The sequence below is a fragment of the Liolophura sinensis genome, chromosome 1 (genome assembly GCF_032854445.1).
Source record: "Liolophura sinensis isolate JHLJ2023 chromosome 1, CUHK_Ljap_v2, whole genome shotgun sequence".
NCBI lineage: Eukaryota > Metazoa > Mollusca > Polyplacophora > Chitonida > Chitonidae > Liolophura > Liolophura sinensis.
In genome coordinates, this window is record NC_088295.1 from 22405826 (window position 1) to 22424142 (window position 18317).

At 37.5% G+C, this 18317-nt stretch overlaps 2 protein-coding genes across 3 annotated transcripts in view; both read left to right on the forward strand.

Annotated features, from left to right (window-relative positions):
• Positions 1-56: 56 nt before the first annotated feature.
• On the forward strand, positions 57-13175 carry LOC135469176 (hexosaminidase D-like). The gene is made up of 15 exons (XM_064747720.1): positions 57-173; positions 959-1065; positions 1289-1343; positions 2058-2167; positions 2568-2655; positions 2929-3007; positions 3771-3856; positions 5928-6111; positions 7998-8060; positions 8233-8434; positions 9892-9974; positions 10759-10840; positions 11171-11278; positions 11604-11684; positions 11883-13175. Exons 2-15 carry the CDS (start codon positions 1043-1045, stop codon positions 12016-12018), a joined length of 1380 nt encoding a protein of 459 aa, XP_064603790.1. The 5' UTR covers positions 57-173; positions 959-1042; the 3' UTR covers positions 12019-13175.
• A 1072-nt stretch (positions 13176-14247) lies between these two features.
• LOC135475039 (transmembrane protein 94-like) overlaps positions 14248-18317 on the forward strand; it is a 33288-nt gene continuing 29218 nt past the window's right edge. For both annotated transcript variants that reach the window (XM_064754779.1, XM_064754788.1), the window contains exons 1-4: positions 14248-14372; positions 15761-16008; positions 16568-16725; positions 17337-17530. In XM_064754779.1, the coding sequence (XP_064610849.1) occupies positions 14370-14372; positions 15761-16008; positions 16568-16725; positions 17337-17530 (603 nt within the window). In that variant the 5' untranslated portion in view covers positions 14248-14369. The remainder of the gene's footprint in view (positions 14373-15760; positions 16009-16567; positions 16726-17336; positions 17531-18317) is intronic.

Sequence of the window (18317 nt, forward strand, 5' to 3'; positions counted from 1 at the left end):
AAAGCAATGGACTGGTCCAGTATACCATTTTTACCTCCTTTCTCTGAAAATTTCTACTGTGACGGATTTGGTCGAGATGTATTTGCATTAAACAAGCGCGACAGCTGTGACTATATCTTAGCCACTTATTTATTGCTGCGTCCGATTGGTTTTGTCATTTTGGACTGCCTTCTGTATGTTTTCACACATTCAACTACCTTTTCATTTTGTTTATTTCGTTAAGTGACGGTCTGTCGGTTAAAATCTGAAGGTTTTGTAGGGAAACGTGTCATTCCAAGTGGACACGTGTTGGCCCAAGCACAATTTGGATGAATCATACGCATGAATAAAATTGAGCACAGTAACTTTTAGAACGAGCAAAAATACATGTGTACCATTTCGCCCCAAACCAATCATATACCAGTTATGCTTAAAAACCACTGGGACCCCAAAACAACAGGAAACTTTAGTTTGAGATACAGAACTAAAATAAGAATGAAATGACTGCGTTATCTTGTGACATATTGAAAATATAGAAATATGTATTCAAGATATGGCTGAAATTGTTATGAATTTCGCTCAGTGTTGTTCATGTTATAAATTGTAATTGTAATAAATTATGGCTCTATATATTATATATATACTGTAATATAAAAAACAGTGTGTACCAGTATTGTCTTTAATTAACATGACGATATCATGGAGACACAGTTAAATCTTTAACCTTCACCTACTTAAGAAATGATCAGTCATTGTGGCTGTCACAATAAGAAATCTCCTATTCTCTTCTGGTGAGTGAATCACTATGGTTTTGTGTATCTTACTCTGGAAGTTAATTGAAGATGAATCAACAATTTTTTGATTATCAGTCAGTTTATCGCACACACCCAAACAGGTTACAATTATACAAGTTACTCAAGCTGTTCCTATAATTCCCTGTTTTGTTTCAGACTTGATGTTTTGATCTTTTATGTTGCAGTTCCTGGTCCAGTTTCATTGGGATGTAAAGATAACATGAACAGGTTCTTGGCTGTTAGCCTATAAGGCAGTCCTGTCCATAATTATGGCTAGGGAAGAGGGTTACCGGTAAATTGTTTATTCCAAAAAGTCATTTGTTATGACATGTACTGTGCTATAAGGCTTAAATAATATGTAAAAATTATTACCTGCTGGTAGATCAATTTTTTTAATAAATATTCTTGTTAAATCCTTGGTAAAACATCTATATCAGATCATAGTTGACCCTGTCTTTATGTGTAACAATGGTAATTATGGTGTACTGTATACTTGCTTTGAATTTTTATTGCAGACTAGTCCATCTTGATTTGAAGGGAGCTCCCCCAAAACTATCCTACCTGCAGCAAGTAAGTTAACAACTGGAGGCGCATATCACCCTGGCTTTATACACCAGGAGAGGGCCTCCGTGGCTGAGGTGGTGAGTGTGACAGTATGGCACACTGACCCAATAGCCTCTCACAAATGCGGTCACAGTGAGCTCAAGTCCAGCTCGTACTGACTTCCTCTTCGGATGTACATGAGAATGTCTGTCAACAACATGCAGATGGTAATGGGTTCCGCCCCCCCCACTTCCAGCATAATGCTGGCCACCGTCGTATAAGTGAAATATTCATTATTACGACAAAAAACAATGAAATAAATAAATAAATGAATAAATTACACACCAGGACAGTTTACATCAGAATTGTCAGTGTCTCCTCACTCTTTATAAAGTGAGTATGTTTGCACATCTAATCAGAAAATGAGTTAATAGCCTGTGTGGCATGTTTGGTGTCCATACATGCACTTTCACATCGTATTACGTGGTAAAAATATTATTATCAAAATGTGTTGGTTTAGGCCTGTTAGTGATGAAGGACTGAACTGTTAAAATGACAGTTTATTCACATAATTTTCTGTTGTTCGTCACATGAGCTACCTGTATGGTGTAGAATGTACAGCTATGTACTCTAGCTACTATGTAGTTATACCATGTATTAAAAGATTAAACCTGATAATATAAGATAAAAAGTTGAGTATAAAAGTTTCTTTTGCTTGGACTTTTGATACTCATGTTTTAGATATTCCCCCTGCTGAAGAAGTGGAATGCTAATGGTCTGCTGATAGAATATGAGGATATGTTTCCTTATGAGGGCAATCTCAAGCCACTAGCTAGCCCAAGTGCCTACAGGTGAGAACAGGTCTTATGCTCTGTGTTATGGTAAAACTTCCATGGTGTTCCATTGCTGTCATGAAAAAGACGAAGACTTGACACATAACATACCGACATCAAGTTTAAAGCTGATATAGATTTTCTCTCTGGGATATTAGGTTACTACTAGTTCAGTTAAATTTACCATGCACATTTAGATAGGTTTTAGTTTCCCGACTTCAGTTTTATAGATTCCTTTTTATGCTTGTCTGAATCATCCAAAGAGGAAACATGTTAAAATCATCATCAATAAACCATCTTATAACAGTAATCCAGCCATTCAAACTTTTGAATGGAGGAAATGTTTTGAATTTGAATTTCCTCAAGTTTAGTCAGACTCTTATTGTGAGTAAGTTATACATTTGATGCTTTCTTATAGTAAAGATGATGTGCGAGCTATAGGAGAAATGGCAAAGGATAATGATTTACTGGTTATCCCCCTTGTGCAGACATTTGGCCATTTAGAGGTACCAGTATCAGCCTTATTGCAACATTCTTGTATAATCTGACGCATTTTCTTTTGGTGTGCAAGATTATTGTAATGCTTTGTAAAAGAAGGAACTAAATGTTTTTTAAAAGCTGCATGACGAGAAAGAAATATGTCCTTGAATGATTGTTCATAGTTTGTAAGGAAAGATCTCCTTTAATTTCAGTATCACATAAGTGATGCTCCCCTGTTATAATTTCCTATAATAGTTGTCATGTAACTAACTCTTTGATGTCAGTACGATATCTTTTAGTTTGTGCTGAAGCATCCAGAGTTCTTCATACTGAGGGAAGATCCTGGTCATACTCGTTCTCTGTGCCCATCAAAACCAGGTGGGTTATCTCGTCTAGTGTGCATTGCATAATCAGCTCGAGAGTGGGTTATAGGGTTCTCAGTAAGTCTGCCTAAAGGCCCAGTCACACCAGAGCTACGACTACCCATGAGATCTGTGATTTGTCGTGATGCTTTGATCGTGACCGATTTACCCTGGTTGAAACCCAATAAGTTATCTGCAGCCAGACCTAAACATACCCAGCATCACCCAGCAAATTTCACTTATATAGCCATGGTAGTATGTAATTACATGAAGACAAAGGCACTCTGTGATAAAAAATGTGCATTCGATGAATGAAAATAGTTTCCGATGCTCGAATGATAAAGTCTGACAAATTAAGATTAGTGCGATATTTATCTTCAGATTAATCCACATTCATCAGGAACCCCCATGATATATTGTGCAATCAGTCCAAGATTTAAGACGATTACCTGTGATTTTTTGCATTAACTGACCAAAAGCTGGGGATTTACTCTGGACAATCTGTTTTCCACCCACATAACTGACCACGATGACATAAGTGAAAATTCTTTAGTATTGTGCTAAGCAACAGTCAAACAAATAAACAAATTGGATGGAATGGTTAAAATGCTGACGCGCCGCGACTATCAGGCTGTTGACTAATGAGGTCACATGGTCAAATCCAGCTCTTGTCTGTTCTGCTGCGGCATTAAATTGCGAGAAATAATAAGTTTTCTAATTATTGAAAAGATGATTGTAAACATTGTGATTTTTTCCATCTGTCATGTCCTTGTTGTCAGACAGCCTGAGACTGGTTGTTGAGATGATAGATCAGGTGATGTCACTTCACCCCCACTTGCGCTGGTTCCATATTGGGGCGGATGAGGTAAGCCATACAGTGTTACGCTCAACTTTACATAGGGCACAGAAATTTGTATCTTTGCAGAGAGTATTTATATGAATTCTTGTGTGAAAATTACTTTTAGTTGTGCGGCTTATCTCCAAACATGTCTTGCATGTGGTTATTATTTCCGCTAAATTATGTTTATATGTATCTTGTTTATCTTTTTGTCACATGTTACCGTAAAATACATTTTACTCGCACGGTCATCAAGTCTAGCCTCCTTTTTCAAGAAGAATTCCGTTGTTGCATTCAGAGGTCAGCATTGTTGAAAAAGTATTTAGTTTACTTCTTTTTAACCTTGAGGCTATCTCAGACATAAATTAATTAATTAAAATTAATTAAATTAAATTAATTAATCAGTTAACTGCTAAGATTACTTGTGGAGTGATATTCGACTAATATTTCCAGTGTGCACCATCATATTGATTCTAATTCTCATCTTTGGTGGTTCAGATTGCATGAAAAGATTTCTTTGTATTCATCTTGATGACCCTATACACACAATCATATTGATCCTGGACCTATCACCATGATCATATTGATTCTGGATCCATAACCATAGTCATATTGATTTTGGACCTATAACCATAATCATGTTGATCCCGGACCTATAACCATAATCATATTGATTCTGGACCCATAACCATAATCATATTGATTCTGGACCTATAACCATAATCATATTGATTGTGGACGTATAACCATAATCATGTTGATTCTGGACCTATAACCATAATCATGTTGATTCTGGACCCATGACCATAACCATAATCATATTGATTCTGGACCTATAACCATAATCATATTGATCCCGGACCTATAACCATAATCATATTGATTCTGGACCCATAACCATAGTCATATTGATTGTGGACCTATAACCATAATCATGTTGATCCCGGACCTATAACCATAATCATATTGATTGTGGACCCACAACCATAGTCATATTGATTGTGGACCTATAATCATGATCATATTGATTCTGGACCCATAACCATAATCATATTGATTGTGGACCTATAACCATAATCATATTGATCCCGGACCTATAACCATAATCATATTGATTGTGGACCCACAACCATAGTCATATTGATTGTGGACCTATAACCATAATCATATTGATTCTGGACCTATAACCATAATCATATTGATTGTGGACCTATAACCATAATCATATTGGTTCTGGGCCCACAACCATATCATATTGATTGTGGACCTATAATCATAATCATATTGATTCTGAACCCCTAACCATAATCATATTGATTGTGGACCCATGACCATAATCATGTTGATTCTGGGCCTATAACTATGATCAAATTGATTCTGGACCTATAACCATAATCAAATTGATTCTGGACCTATAACCATAATCATATTGATTGTGGACCTATAACCATAATCATATTGATTCTGGACCTATAACCATAATCATATTCATCCCGGACTTAAAACCATAATCATGCTGATTCTGAACCCCTAACCATAATCATATTGATTCTGGACCCATAACCATAATCATGTTGATTCTGGGCCTATAACTATGATCAAATTGATTCTGGACCTATAACCATAATCAAATTGATTCTGGACCTATAACCATAATCATATTGATTGTGGACCTATAACCATAATCATATTGATTGTGGACCTATAACCATAATCATATTGATCCTGGACCTAAAGCCATAATCATATTGATTCTGGACCCATAACCATAATCATATTGATTGTGGACCTATAACCATAATCATATTGATTGTGGACCCATGATCATAACCATAATCATAATCATATTGATTTTGGACCCATAACCATAATCATATTGATTGTGGACCCATAACCATAATCATATTGATTGTGGACCCATAATCATAATCATATTGATTCTGGACCTATAACCATAATCATATTGATTGTGGACCTTTTCAACTGTGTTGTGGTCATTTGGCTTGAAGATAAGCTTTTTTTGGTATGAAAATATATTTTATATGTCATATATTACATTAATGACCTGCAGTTGACCATCATGTTTTTTGTTTAACAGGTGTATCACCTGGGCGAGTGTGATTTGTGTAAGGCAAGGATGCTAGACGAGGGCCTGACCAAAGAGATGCTGTTCCTGTCACACGTACGGTCAGTGGCTCACCAGGTCATGACCAAATTTCCAACCACACAGCTTATTATGTGGGATGATATGTTCAGGCTATCTGATGCACAGGTCATTAAAGGTACAAACTTTAGAAATAACACCATTACAGATGGTAGCATTCTTGATCAGTTATACTTAATGTACTGCACTGGATGGATCCAGAAGTTCTAAATCATAGCAGCGTTTGGTAATTAAAGGATTAGGGTCCAGATTTAGCTACATGTCCTCAGTGTAAAGATTATAACCTGTTCAACAGCGTGTTACCAGGAAGGCCTTTGAGAAATGTAATTATCGCTTCAAATCGACCAAAGATTTACTGCCCTAGCTGATCTTCGTCCGGCCACCCTGTAAGGCTCAGCGGGAGACGTCACAGATGGTCAACCCAAGTCTGACTGGCCTGTGTAACCTGGGAATTCGTATCAAAACAATATCATTTTAAAGATGAAATCTAGCTACACAGAAGCAAATATACTGCTGTATCATTTTGAACACATAGTATATGATGTTGAAGTTCCGATTTAACACACTGACAGCTCTGGTCAGACTGCATATTCCGAGTTTACAGATGTTGAATTTGATCTTGTCCTGACATTTCCAACTGCACTGGCAACACGGACTGGTAAGCTGTGGCTTTATCCTGTGTTACGCTGTAGGTCTGCATTTTGTGCGTATATCAAATTCAATATTTGCTATTCTTTCCTTCTGTCAACTTCACAATAAATATCATTCTATTCCTCAAGTGGATTTACTTAAAAAATGGGTTTGCGGGAATTCATTTTTGTGCATTTAATCAAAGCAATACCGAAATGAAATTCTTACAAGTGTTTAATTTTCCTAGTTATATTATGGCCGGAATTACTCAAGCATGTCAAACAGGTATTAGAAATGGTGGCTTTAATCCACTTTTGTTTCCTGTGGTGTCGTTAATCCTTGTAATCTGGAGCCGACAGAGATTGAAACAATGGGGGATGAATTATTACTGTGTTAGATTGCTTTCGCACCTACCCTAAGCAGTGTTCAAAGAGATGTCACTTGTTTTCACACCTTTGACAAGTAATTTTAACCAACACCAGTCATTAATTCTTGAATTATTCAGTCAAGCAACTCGATTAGTTTTGGTTTATTTTCAGTTTTAATCATCCTCTGTAGCTGGTCACAAACGGCTATCATTGCCGTAGCTGTCAAAGGGTGTACACAGTTCACAATTTGTTAGAAGTGGTCTCATTAGTCCACAGGGGGGAAACAGCCAATGGGATAGTGTGTATCAAAGCGACATTCATTGGAAGCCATCACGTGGCTGTATCTACTTTTCTTTCACTTAACTAGCATATCATAGATTGATCAAAATAATGACAAATGAACTCCCGCTTTTTTTTTACACCAACCAACAAGCCCTGTCACCGGAGTTAATATACACATATCCTGTCAGCCTGGCAAAGATTTGGCCGTGTTTGGTGGCTTTGTGCCGTGAATCCACACATTCCTGAGGGCCAAATCATCCGGAAACTTGACAAAAATAACTCTAGGGTTCTTCAAGGACCTGTTTCACAACAATATGCAGCAGCAACAAACCATTTTGTGGAGAAATTTGATATGCTTGTTGTCACTTGTGTGGCTTTTGAACACTGAACTAATCGTGAAACTGACAGCTGCGTAAAGGTTGGACTTGTATGATGCCAATCGGGAGAGACTTTCGACTTTGGTGGAAAAAATGCACAAACCCAGCCTCATTATCTGGTGATTTTAATGCCATGTTACTCAAACTTCTGCACTTTCTTCCAATATTTGTTTATAAAATTTAACAGTATATACAGGACTAGCTAATTATGAATAAATAAACAATCTGAACTCTAATTCTTTAACATTAATCCAATTGAAAATGTATTTTTCTTTTACAAGGACAAGCCTGTTATTAACATTTATGTTTTGTTCTTGATTGTTTTTTTTTAATCTCTTAATTTTCAGAAAGTGGAATTGGATCTCTTGTTGAGCCAATGGTATGGTACTACCAGCCGTGTGATATACCAGGTAGGCTAAAAGACTGTGTGCTCCAGGATAACTCTAATTTTAGTTTAAACAGTCATTTTCATATTGTAGTTGTTGTTCTTGCATTGCTAGCCATATAACTAAATTGTTTTAACTGGAGTTGTGGTGTTGCTCATCAATTACATTCAGTCACTATTCTTAACACCTGTTTCAGTGATAGACATATGGAAGAAATACTCACAGGTGTTTTCCAACATCTGGCTGGGGAGTGCCTTTAAGGGTGCCACAGGAATCCAGCAGTATGCCACAGACATCACTTATCACCTTGGAAACCACGTAATGTGGCTCACTGTGATGATGAAAGAAGCTGGGAAGTTTGATCATATCCGTGGCATTGCTTTGACAGGCTGGCAGAGGTGAGACTTCATAGGACAGATCAATATAGGATAACACTATTCTTTTCAAGGATTTAGGGAGATGGCCTTGGCCAAGTAAGGAGCCTCTCATCAATGTGGTTGCTGTGAGTTCAAGTCCAGCTCATGCCGGCCTTCTCCTGGGTTGTATGTGGGAAGGTCTGCCAGTAACTTGTAGATGATCATCGGCTCTACCTGGTTTCCTCCCACCATGATGCTGGCGGCTATCGTACAAGGGACATATTCTTGAGTACAGCATAAAACACCAATAAGTAAATAAAAAAAGTAAAGGATTTATGACAAACTAAATAGTAGTTTAGACAACTGTGGCAGTCTGTTTGCTACTTAGTTTCAGGACTGAGGACTGGAGCTTTAGAAAGACTGTAGATAAAGGCAATATTGTGTGCTGTTATATGTTAGGACATGCCCTAAAATGCATATTAAGAAATTAAAGTCAAGTATCTTTTATGTTTGTTAGGCAAACGTGAGTCTATTTTGTCTTGTCAGCAGTTGAACAATGGTGAGACATGAGCATGTATTTCATTTGTTGGCAATAATAATTATAGAAACAGTAGTCCATTTTCCTTCTTCAGAGGAGTTGGTAAACATGTGAATTAATTCAAATCGTTGTTATTTTTAAACAAAACTGTAAATAGGGGAGAGGTGGTTGTCAAATTTTCCTGTAATTAAATTAATATACTTAGGTTCTTTTATTGAAGTAGTGCCAGAAATATTGAAATGGAGAAAAGCATGTCAAATGTGAATCACAGCTTCCTGCAGTGGAGCTTTTGGAATTTATTAACAGTGTAACAGTGCAGCAACATACTGGTGGTGTAGTAACGTATTATGGAGTTTCTTGTTATGTAAGTAACACTTTTGTTATATGGTACTTAGAATGTAGCAACAAACAGGGGGTGAAGCAACATACTTGTAGTATAGCAACATTTGTGATGTGGCAACATTCTTGGACTTGTAGTGTAACAACACTTGTGATGTGGCAACATTCTTGTAGTGTGGCAACTTATGTGATGTGGCAACATTCTTGTACTTGTGTTGCAACTCATTCCTTACAGACATGAGGTGTACATCTCAGTGTGAGGTATAGATGAGGTGTATATGGGGTGTACACCTCATGTACACCTTAGTGTGAGATATGTATGAGGTGTACACCCCATCTATATTATCTGAGGTGTACTGTACCTCAAGTGCACCCCGGCCATATGCCTATACCTCAGATGTTCCTCAGGAACTTAGACAAAAATCAGCACTTAGAAGATGCACATCAGTTACATCTTAGAAACTTTGAAAATTTAAAAAAAAATGAATGATATACCTTGGGTACACATTAGAAACTTTGTAGGTACAAACCAGCAATTCTGCCAGTACTTCTGACAGTATATCTTCTTGCCATTACTTTGAGTGTTTATGTTTCTCGCTAATTGTTTAGTTTCTGTTCACAGATATGATCATTTCACAGTTCTGTGTGAGCTCTTGCCTGCTGCCATACCATCACTGGGCCTATGTTTACAAACCATTCACACAGGTAACCTACAGCTGATCATTGTGTCGCTCATATATTAGCATTATTTGGCTTCTCTCAGCCCCTTTTCCCATCTGTTTCATCTTCTTGGACTTCCCTGTCCACTGTTCATGGCTTTGTTTTTTCCTTGTAAAGCCTTTTCTTGAGCCAGATCCTCTTTTTTTTTCTAAACTGTTTTATCTTCAGGATTTTTTCTGTGAACTTCTCTGGGCGTTTTCTTTACAATGCCATTTCTAGGGTCGTATCCTGCATCCTTTGGCTGTGACATTTCTGACTGAATGGTGTAATTCCTACCTTCATCAATCTGGGTGATATATATGTATTCATGTGATTGTTCGTTTATTCTGTACTCAAGAATTGTCCACTTACTTGATGGTAGTTAAATATGTGTGCGGAGGAAACTGGCATGGCTGGGGTAAACCACCGACTTTTGGGCAGGACACTTACAAAGTTTTGCATGTGTGAGGCCGGTATACACGCCTTAATGGTGAAAGACAAGTGATCAAGTGATGCAGATATCATCAGCCACTTATTGTCACCAAGGTCCCACAGTTCCAGTGAGGAAATCCACAAATTCCTTGTCCAGTGCTGGGTTTGAACCCACACATCGGGTGTTTTAGCGATTGAAAAACAAGCATGTTAACCACTCTCTCCCCCATTCTGGGTGATAAAGTTTGCAGGTATTGTACTGTGCTAGTTTCCCTTAGAGTCATTACATTTACACCAATACTTTAATTGTTCATTAATATCTTGTGTATATTTTGATTGTCATGATTGTTGATTACAGGCTCATTCACCTCCAAAGTCCATGAAACAGTGTCCCAAGATCTTCAGTGTACTGGCTTATTACCCCTGAACCCTTTTCAGCTGTAAGTTGCTCCAGGCATTGTTTTACCATAACTCCCTCGTTGTTGTATCTCTTCAAATCCACTTGGTAAATGGTAACTATGCTTTTCAATGGTTAATAATTGAGGACACATAAGTTTGTTGTTGGGTAACTCTCACTGGAGATAAATAACTTGAGGACAGTTTGAAAGACGAATTCAGTATATTGTAATAGTATATAATTTATCCAGGGCCTAGTTCCAGAGTGTATGGGTAGTTAAGCCTTATCTGGATTAACGTCTCATTAGTATGGAACATAGCTTGTATTGTCATATATGAAGACTACCTTTTTCTACATATTTTCCGACCACCAGCCCAGCTGCACCTGAATGTAGCTTCCCAGGTTGTGACATTTACATCCTCGGTATTCAGTTGGTTCACTTGGATGCACAGTTTGAGTGGAAAATCCTGAGCCACTTCAGGTGAGTTATTGTAATTACCATAGTTAATGAATTACTTTTCATACACATGCTTTGAGAATGATAATTACATGTAGAATTTAAGATGCTGGGATATTATGTGATAGTACTTGTATAACCTCATCTCAGGTGGTAAAATCAGAATTCCTTTATAACAGCAGTGTCTTAAAAATAACATTCATTTGTTTTCAGTTGAATGTATTGAAGTTGTTGAGTCTAGCTAAGAGTGATACTTACACCATTGGTAGTGATGGTGCAGGGTGAATCACAGTGCCAAATCACTTAATCCATGAGGAACACAGGAAGAATTTTGATCCTCTTGTTACAGGTCTGAACAAGGTGATCTATGTAAGATGAATCTTCCCCCAGAGAGTGAGAAAATGTCTGCTGTATTATCGGAATGTGAAAGGTAAGGCAATTTATGGCACATTCAGCTGGCATCAAATTCATAATTTTTAATGTAACACCTTTGACAATAGTAAAAACTGCACAAAGGAAAACAGATAGTTTCATGACAAAGTTTACTCATTTCAAACTTCACTCACATTGGCTGTTTCAGAATATTCAAAGTGAATTTGTTCGAATGTTTGAATGTTTTTCTTTCCAGATTGTTAAGTGCATATGAGGAAATCCGGCAGAAGTTTGTGAAGTCCCTGGCTGATGTCTTCTTCCCTCATACCGTGGAGGAATGGATAAATGTCCACGTTATTGTCAAAATTTTAAAGTTAAAAGACTTTCTGTAATTATACTACATGAAAATTGGCTGATTGTGAATAGAATTGATTTTACCGGTATTTTACATGTTGCATTGAGCAATTACTCATTAGGCTACATGTACATTCATAGTTGCCATTTATTGTGGTGGGTAGTTAAAATTTAAAAGATCCCAACTACATGTAGCTTAGGTGATTGTAGGACAGTGCAGTGGTTTTCATATGTGTGTAAACATATTGTAGGGGTTCTTGAGCACCTGTATGTCAGATTCATGTGTATATTTTTTCATGGAAATGTCTCATTGTCCCAATATTAAAACAAATATTTCTGTAAGTTATAATGATATTTGTGATACAGTAACCAGACACTTGATTCCTAGTCACTTAAAAAAAGTAAAAACAGTCATTCTGTAGTTGACGTTCCAGAGAGAAACAACCACTTTATAACTTAGCCTAATGTTATCCTCTGTGATGCTGCTTGGTGCTAATCACTGAGAGGTTAGAGCAAGGAAACAGGACTACTTGGCCGAGTGTCAGTGTAATGTGCATAAGGGTGTCATGTCTGGTGTTTTCAGAATGATACTTCAGTGGCGGCAGCACTTCAGCAGCATGAACTTGCCCCGCCACAAGAAGACACAGTATATGTATGCAGACACCTAATGACTCTTCCTCGTCATGTGACTCTCGTTAATTGTTAAGTATGATGTAAAACTCCAAGCGCACATACACAATGTACATGTACATACATTAATTTTTGATATAATGATATTTGTTAGTCAGTTGTTGCTGTGATGTGTTGCCAGGCTGATAATGTAATGGTTTATATAGTATGTTACTGGTTCTTACTGTTCTATCAGCAGTATTTAATTCGCAGATAACTGAAAGTTATGACAGTGGTAATAACTTATTGAAAATGCTTTCTGTAAGTTTCTATGTCTCTTACGTTTAGACATATGCAGTATCATGGGCACTGTTTATGTGGTTGTCCATGTGCCTTAGTATGTAAAAATGGTGCGGCCAAATAGAATTTTCAGGAAGAACTACCTTTTTGCTGAAGAAATGAACTTGAAAGTAACCAGTTAGACTTGACATAAAGTACAACAGTTTGTATAATTTACATTTATAATTATTTTTTTGTGTCAAATTGGAATTCAAATATGACAGGCTTTAATTTGTGTGTAATAAACAGTGTCATCATTGTTATTATCAAAGCTTATGATGTTAATAAACAATTTGTCATTAAAATCCTGTTTTAGGTTTATGGAAATGAGATTTGTTGTCCCTTTTTTTCGTTGGTTTGTAGGGCTTTGTAATTCTACCCAGAACAAACAATTTTTTTCATTTCCAATCACTGACTGTATAGACTTCTAACTTTCCTAATACCCTGATTTGTAGGCCTAAATTGAAGGGAGTCATGGTGTGTTGGTTGTTGTTCCATCCATCATGTTATCTGTAACGCTAGTGGTGAAATCTCACCGACCTGCAAAGCAATAAATGAACACCGTTCATATTGGCCATATGTCAGCTATATTGTGGAGGTGCAATTAAATGAATACATTTCCAGAAAATTTTGTAAAGTGTAGAGAAATAAATGCCATAATGGTAATATTTCAGCCATATAGTGGCAATATTATGATTAAGCCATACCACACTGTAAATGTACTTGAATTTTTCGTGAGTCACCAAGACAACCCAAGTACAGTGCTGGTATTTGGAGTTTTCATTATGGCCATGAGCACAAATAAAACTGAAGTGTTCCTTATGAAACCCGAATAGCCTGGTGGGATAGGCTACCTGTTCAAAGTGCAGACTATGGTCTCAACAATTAGTTCCAGTTCTAACTCTAGTTCAGTTTAATTAAATGTTATGTCTATTTTCAAGTATTACACAAACCTGAACTAGTTGTGGACCAGGCTAAGCATCAACCCCTCCAAGGGAGCTTACCTTCGTGTCGGGGTGCCATGAGTTACGCCCCTTGGATTAGAGTTAGTAAGGTCGCATTTTGCATATTATTTCTTGTAAATTTTTCTACTTTCCTTTATCCGAAATGAACGGACAGTGTTGTGTTTTATTTTATAGTAAACATTTACTTGTTACGTAGTCGGTAACTTATACTGACAAGCCAACATGATCAGATGGGCTCTGTCGTCGGCTTTAAAACATAGTCAAACACTTAAAGTACGCCTTTTTTGATTGGCTGTGTATCCTTTTGGTCCAATGAAAATTTTCGAAACAACATTACTAAGAATATATGTCTATCGAGACAGGTGTTTTGGGAAACGATGAACATGTTTACATTCGGTTTTGCAACATGTGATGTAAAATGTTTTTTCCTCCAACAACGGCGTTGGATGTTATGATGTGACCGCCTCTGCTGTGACATGGTCAGTTTGCATATGGTCACCGCTGTTATACGGCAATGAGTTTTGTTGATGTTGATGTTGAACAACATGAGCTGAGCCATAAGTTTAGGCCCACTGTAGTGGTAGCCCTGCATGACTACGCCACGCTATTTTATATTTGTACTGAGGCTCGCGTCAGAGGCTAATGTAGTGTGGTGTAGGCTTACAATAAGACCCCCTTGACAGGCATTGGATTTCAGTCGTCTTTTGGGTATCGATCCACATCTGATGTCAGTATTTTTATGTGAAGTTGACATATTCCTGAAGAGTAAAGGTACATGTAGCAGGCTCTTTATAAAGATCAGTACAGAGGCTGCAACACCGAAATGAAACCTCCTCATAAAATTGATCACAAATGTATGGACTGAGTATGACTTGTCAGCATTAGTGTCATTACTGTTAGCACTGGTCCTCTGTAGGGCTGTGGTTATGTATATTGTCACAGTCGTGTCCATAAGCATACATTGAAGGCTTGATCTGTACTTCCAACAAGTGCTGTCCCCAAAAGATCGATGCATTGGCCTTTAAAAAAGTGTCTGGCCTGTGGCCCCATGTGTCATCACTGGTAATTCCACGCAAGCCAAAACTGGTAGAAATTAGAAAATTTGCAACTCCACCATGTTTGAATGCAAACTCCTCACACCACGGGGAGCTATACAGATGAGATAACCAAGGGGCAAGTTTCTGGTCTAGTTTTACATGACTTAAACCATTAATGTGTTTTGATTGTTGATGAATGTGGATTAAAGGGCAGCACAAGGTCATTACTGGTGAGATCCTTCCTAAGCAAAGCCCACATGATTTTTGCTTGGGGTCAGAAGGTGAAGTAGTGGCAGTGATATCCTTTATATGCATCCATAGTTCGATCCCCTCATTAAAACATGGCAACTGAAGTTGGAATTTGTCTAATTTTCAACCATTGTTAGGCTCCTATCAGTGTGGATTTACCACTGATGACACATGAGGACTACCTGCATCTGACTATCTTGGGGCCAGTTGTTCAAAACTTAATTTAATGTCACCCGAGGCTTAAAGGTTAATGCCAGTCTCATTGTAATACAAAGTAAATTTCCCTAGTCTAATTAAGAGAAGGGTTAAATCCTAATATACTTTGAACAACTTACTCCTGGGTACTAAGTCATTGGAATGTGTTAGCATTATATAATAGTGAATGAATGTCATAACTTTAAGAAAGAACAAGAACATTAGCTTTCTATATGAATTTATTTACAACAGGTAGAGTACTGAAAGTTGTTTCACTTTTCATTGGATGACTGGTTAAGATTCTTTTCATTACATAAGTGAAAATTTCTTGAGCATGGTATTAAAACACTTATCAATCAAATCACAATATTAAAATTGTTTTACAGGCATCCGTCAACCTACAGATGGAGTTGGAAGGGCTGTCGACACGACAAGCCTTAATGATGCTCTATGAGGAGATAGAAGCAGAGCTAAAGGTTTTCAAATCTGCATTCAAGAGTGCTAGATGGAAGCTTCCATTTCAAGTTTTCCGAATGAGTAACACAAAGTCTTCCTTCCACTGGTCCAGCATTATACTACTTGTGTTGTGTGCAGGTTTCTTACTTGTAGCATATGGAGTGCCTATCTCTGTTGGGTATGTTAATAGTCATACATTACCTTAGCTTACATGATTATGTTCAGTTATATGGTAAAAATAAACACACACGTGCTAGCAGGCTAAATCTGCGTTAAATGTGGAAAATTGAAGCAGTATGATGTGGTCAACTGAAACATGCCAGTCTCCATGTACATACATTTACAGGTCTCTTGTATACATACATGTGGGCTTATCAGTTCAGAAACTGATTTTGACTTTATTACTGTTAATTTAAGGAGAATGTATATTTTTAATAATGCAGAGACGAAACCCTTGAGTTGTCGTTTTTGCATTTGTGTTAAAGGTCACTATTGTTGTCAGAGAACAACTTATTTAATAACATGCTATCACAAAATGAATGCTCATAATTACCCCTTAATGCTGTCATCAATTGGTGTAGATTTACTTGCTTCTTGAGATGAAAGATGTTTCATATTATTCAACATATTGGTAAAAGTTCAAGTGCAGATTAAGTACTTTTAGGTAAATGCATGAAGTACCTGTACCCTTATACTTTGTGTACAGAGATAATGGTGGAAACTTTTTTGTTGGACAGAGGCGAGGAGAAGTTTTACAAAGACCCCTGGTGGACAGTGGAGGCATTGGTGTTGCTGGTGATCCTGGCTCTCAGCTGCTACCTGACAGGCTGGGATTACTCTGTGGAGAAGGAGGAAGTAGCCAGGTTACTGGAGCAGGCACTTGACAAGGTCAAAGGTCAGCAGTTTATGGTATCATGGGATACAGTAGCACTTTGTCTGAGGTTAAATTATGATTCGTGAAGTGAATAGTGGAGACTCAGAGGGTATAAGGAAGAGTGTTTTCTGGCCAGTTGTCTCCCTTGTTCATCATCTAAGTGTCAGATGTTGGAAGGTCACAATGTTATGCTTGCTATAATACGGTGGCTGTAAGACTCAAAGTTGCACTGACATGATAACTAAGCAACTTTTGTTAAGCATCATTTCTCCCTCATCAGCAGTTCGTATATGCACCTGTTAACTCTGAAATTCAGCTGTTTAGTTATTAATGTCTTTGGTGCTATACACCATACCTAGTAATACTTTCAGTAGGGTGGGAGGAAACTAGGTAGAGCCTGGGCTAGACCCACAACCATCTGCAGATTGTTGACAGATCTTCCTACAGAATGACTGGAGAGGAAGCCAGCATGACTTTCAACATCCAGCGACTGCATTATGGAGAGGCTTGTGATGAAATTCAATTATTCAAATATATTGTATTGTGTAACTTTCACCACTATATAATCTTCTGAGCCTTTCGGGAAATAAGCTTTACAATGGCATTGATCACACCTTATTGTCTTTGATCAGATTGTTACAAAAGCTGCACCTGGAATGGAAGAAACTACCCTGACATCCATTCCCCACTTTCTCCATCTGTATCCCTTCAGTGGACCTTACGGGAAGGAGAAGTGGTCAATATGCCAAAGTGTTTGCTGGTCAAAGGGGACATTGTACTGCTGAGACCAGGTCAGCTTGTGCCTGCAATGTGTCGCAGCCTTGAGGTTTGTGGTGTTGAACTCACGTAATACAAGTGTATGATGTGCTTGAAAGGCTGACAGTATTGAAATTTGAGCTTGCAACAACCCTTAGGTCAGTAGTGTTAAGCCAAAAAAATTTCTTCTTTGATCTGATAGTAGCCCAAAGCATTCTGTATCAGAATCCCGTCGTGATGGATTCAAGGAAGTCAAGATATGTACATTTAAAGTTAAAAGAATGCTAAAGTATGAAGTAAGGTTCATCATAAAGACAACTGAAAACTATGCTTCAGAATACTTCCATTTATTTTTTCAGATTTTTTGGAGAGTGTTGAAAGGCATTCAAATATTTGAAAACAATGGTGGGCTTTATGAGCTATACTGACGGTATCTAGAAACCCTGATGTTACATCACCTTTTTTCCTGATGTTCACCAGAGGAAACAAATTTTTGGCAACATTATTTCAGTAATCTTTCACGCATGGGTGAAAAGAGTTATTCCAACATTCAGTGTAGCGATTAGAGTTCGATACCTGGTTTCCTCCCACCATAATGCTGGCACCCGTCATATAAATGAAATATTCTTGGGTATGGTGTAAAACATCAATCAAATGAATAAATAAATAAATACAGTGGGATAATCTTCCTGTTCCTAACCTCTGATAGTATGGTCCTTAAAGTCCACCTTAAAAGTTAATTGTCTAAGCGCCTTTAGCTCTTTTCATAAAAAGCTAAAAAAATAAATGAAAGTATATTTATGCATAGTTTTAAGTGGTCTACTTAGTGATGCCTACTTTGATTTTTAGAGGTCGTC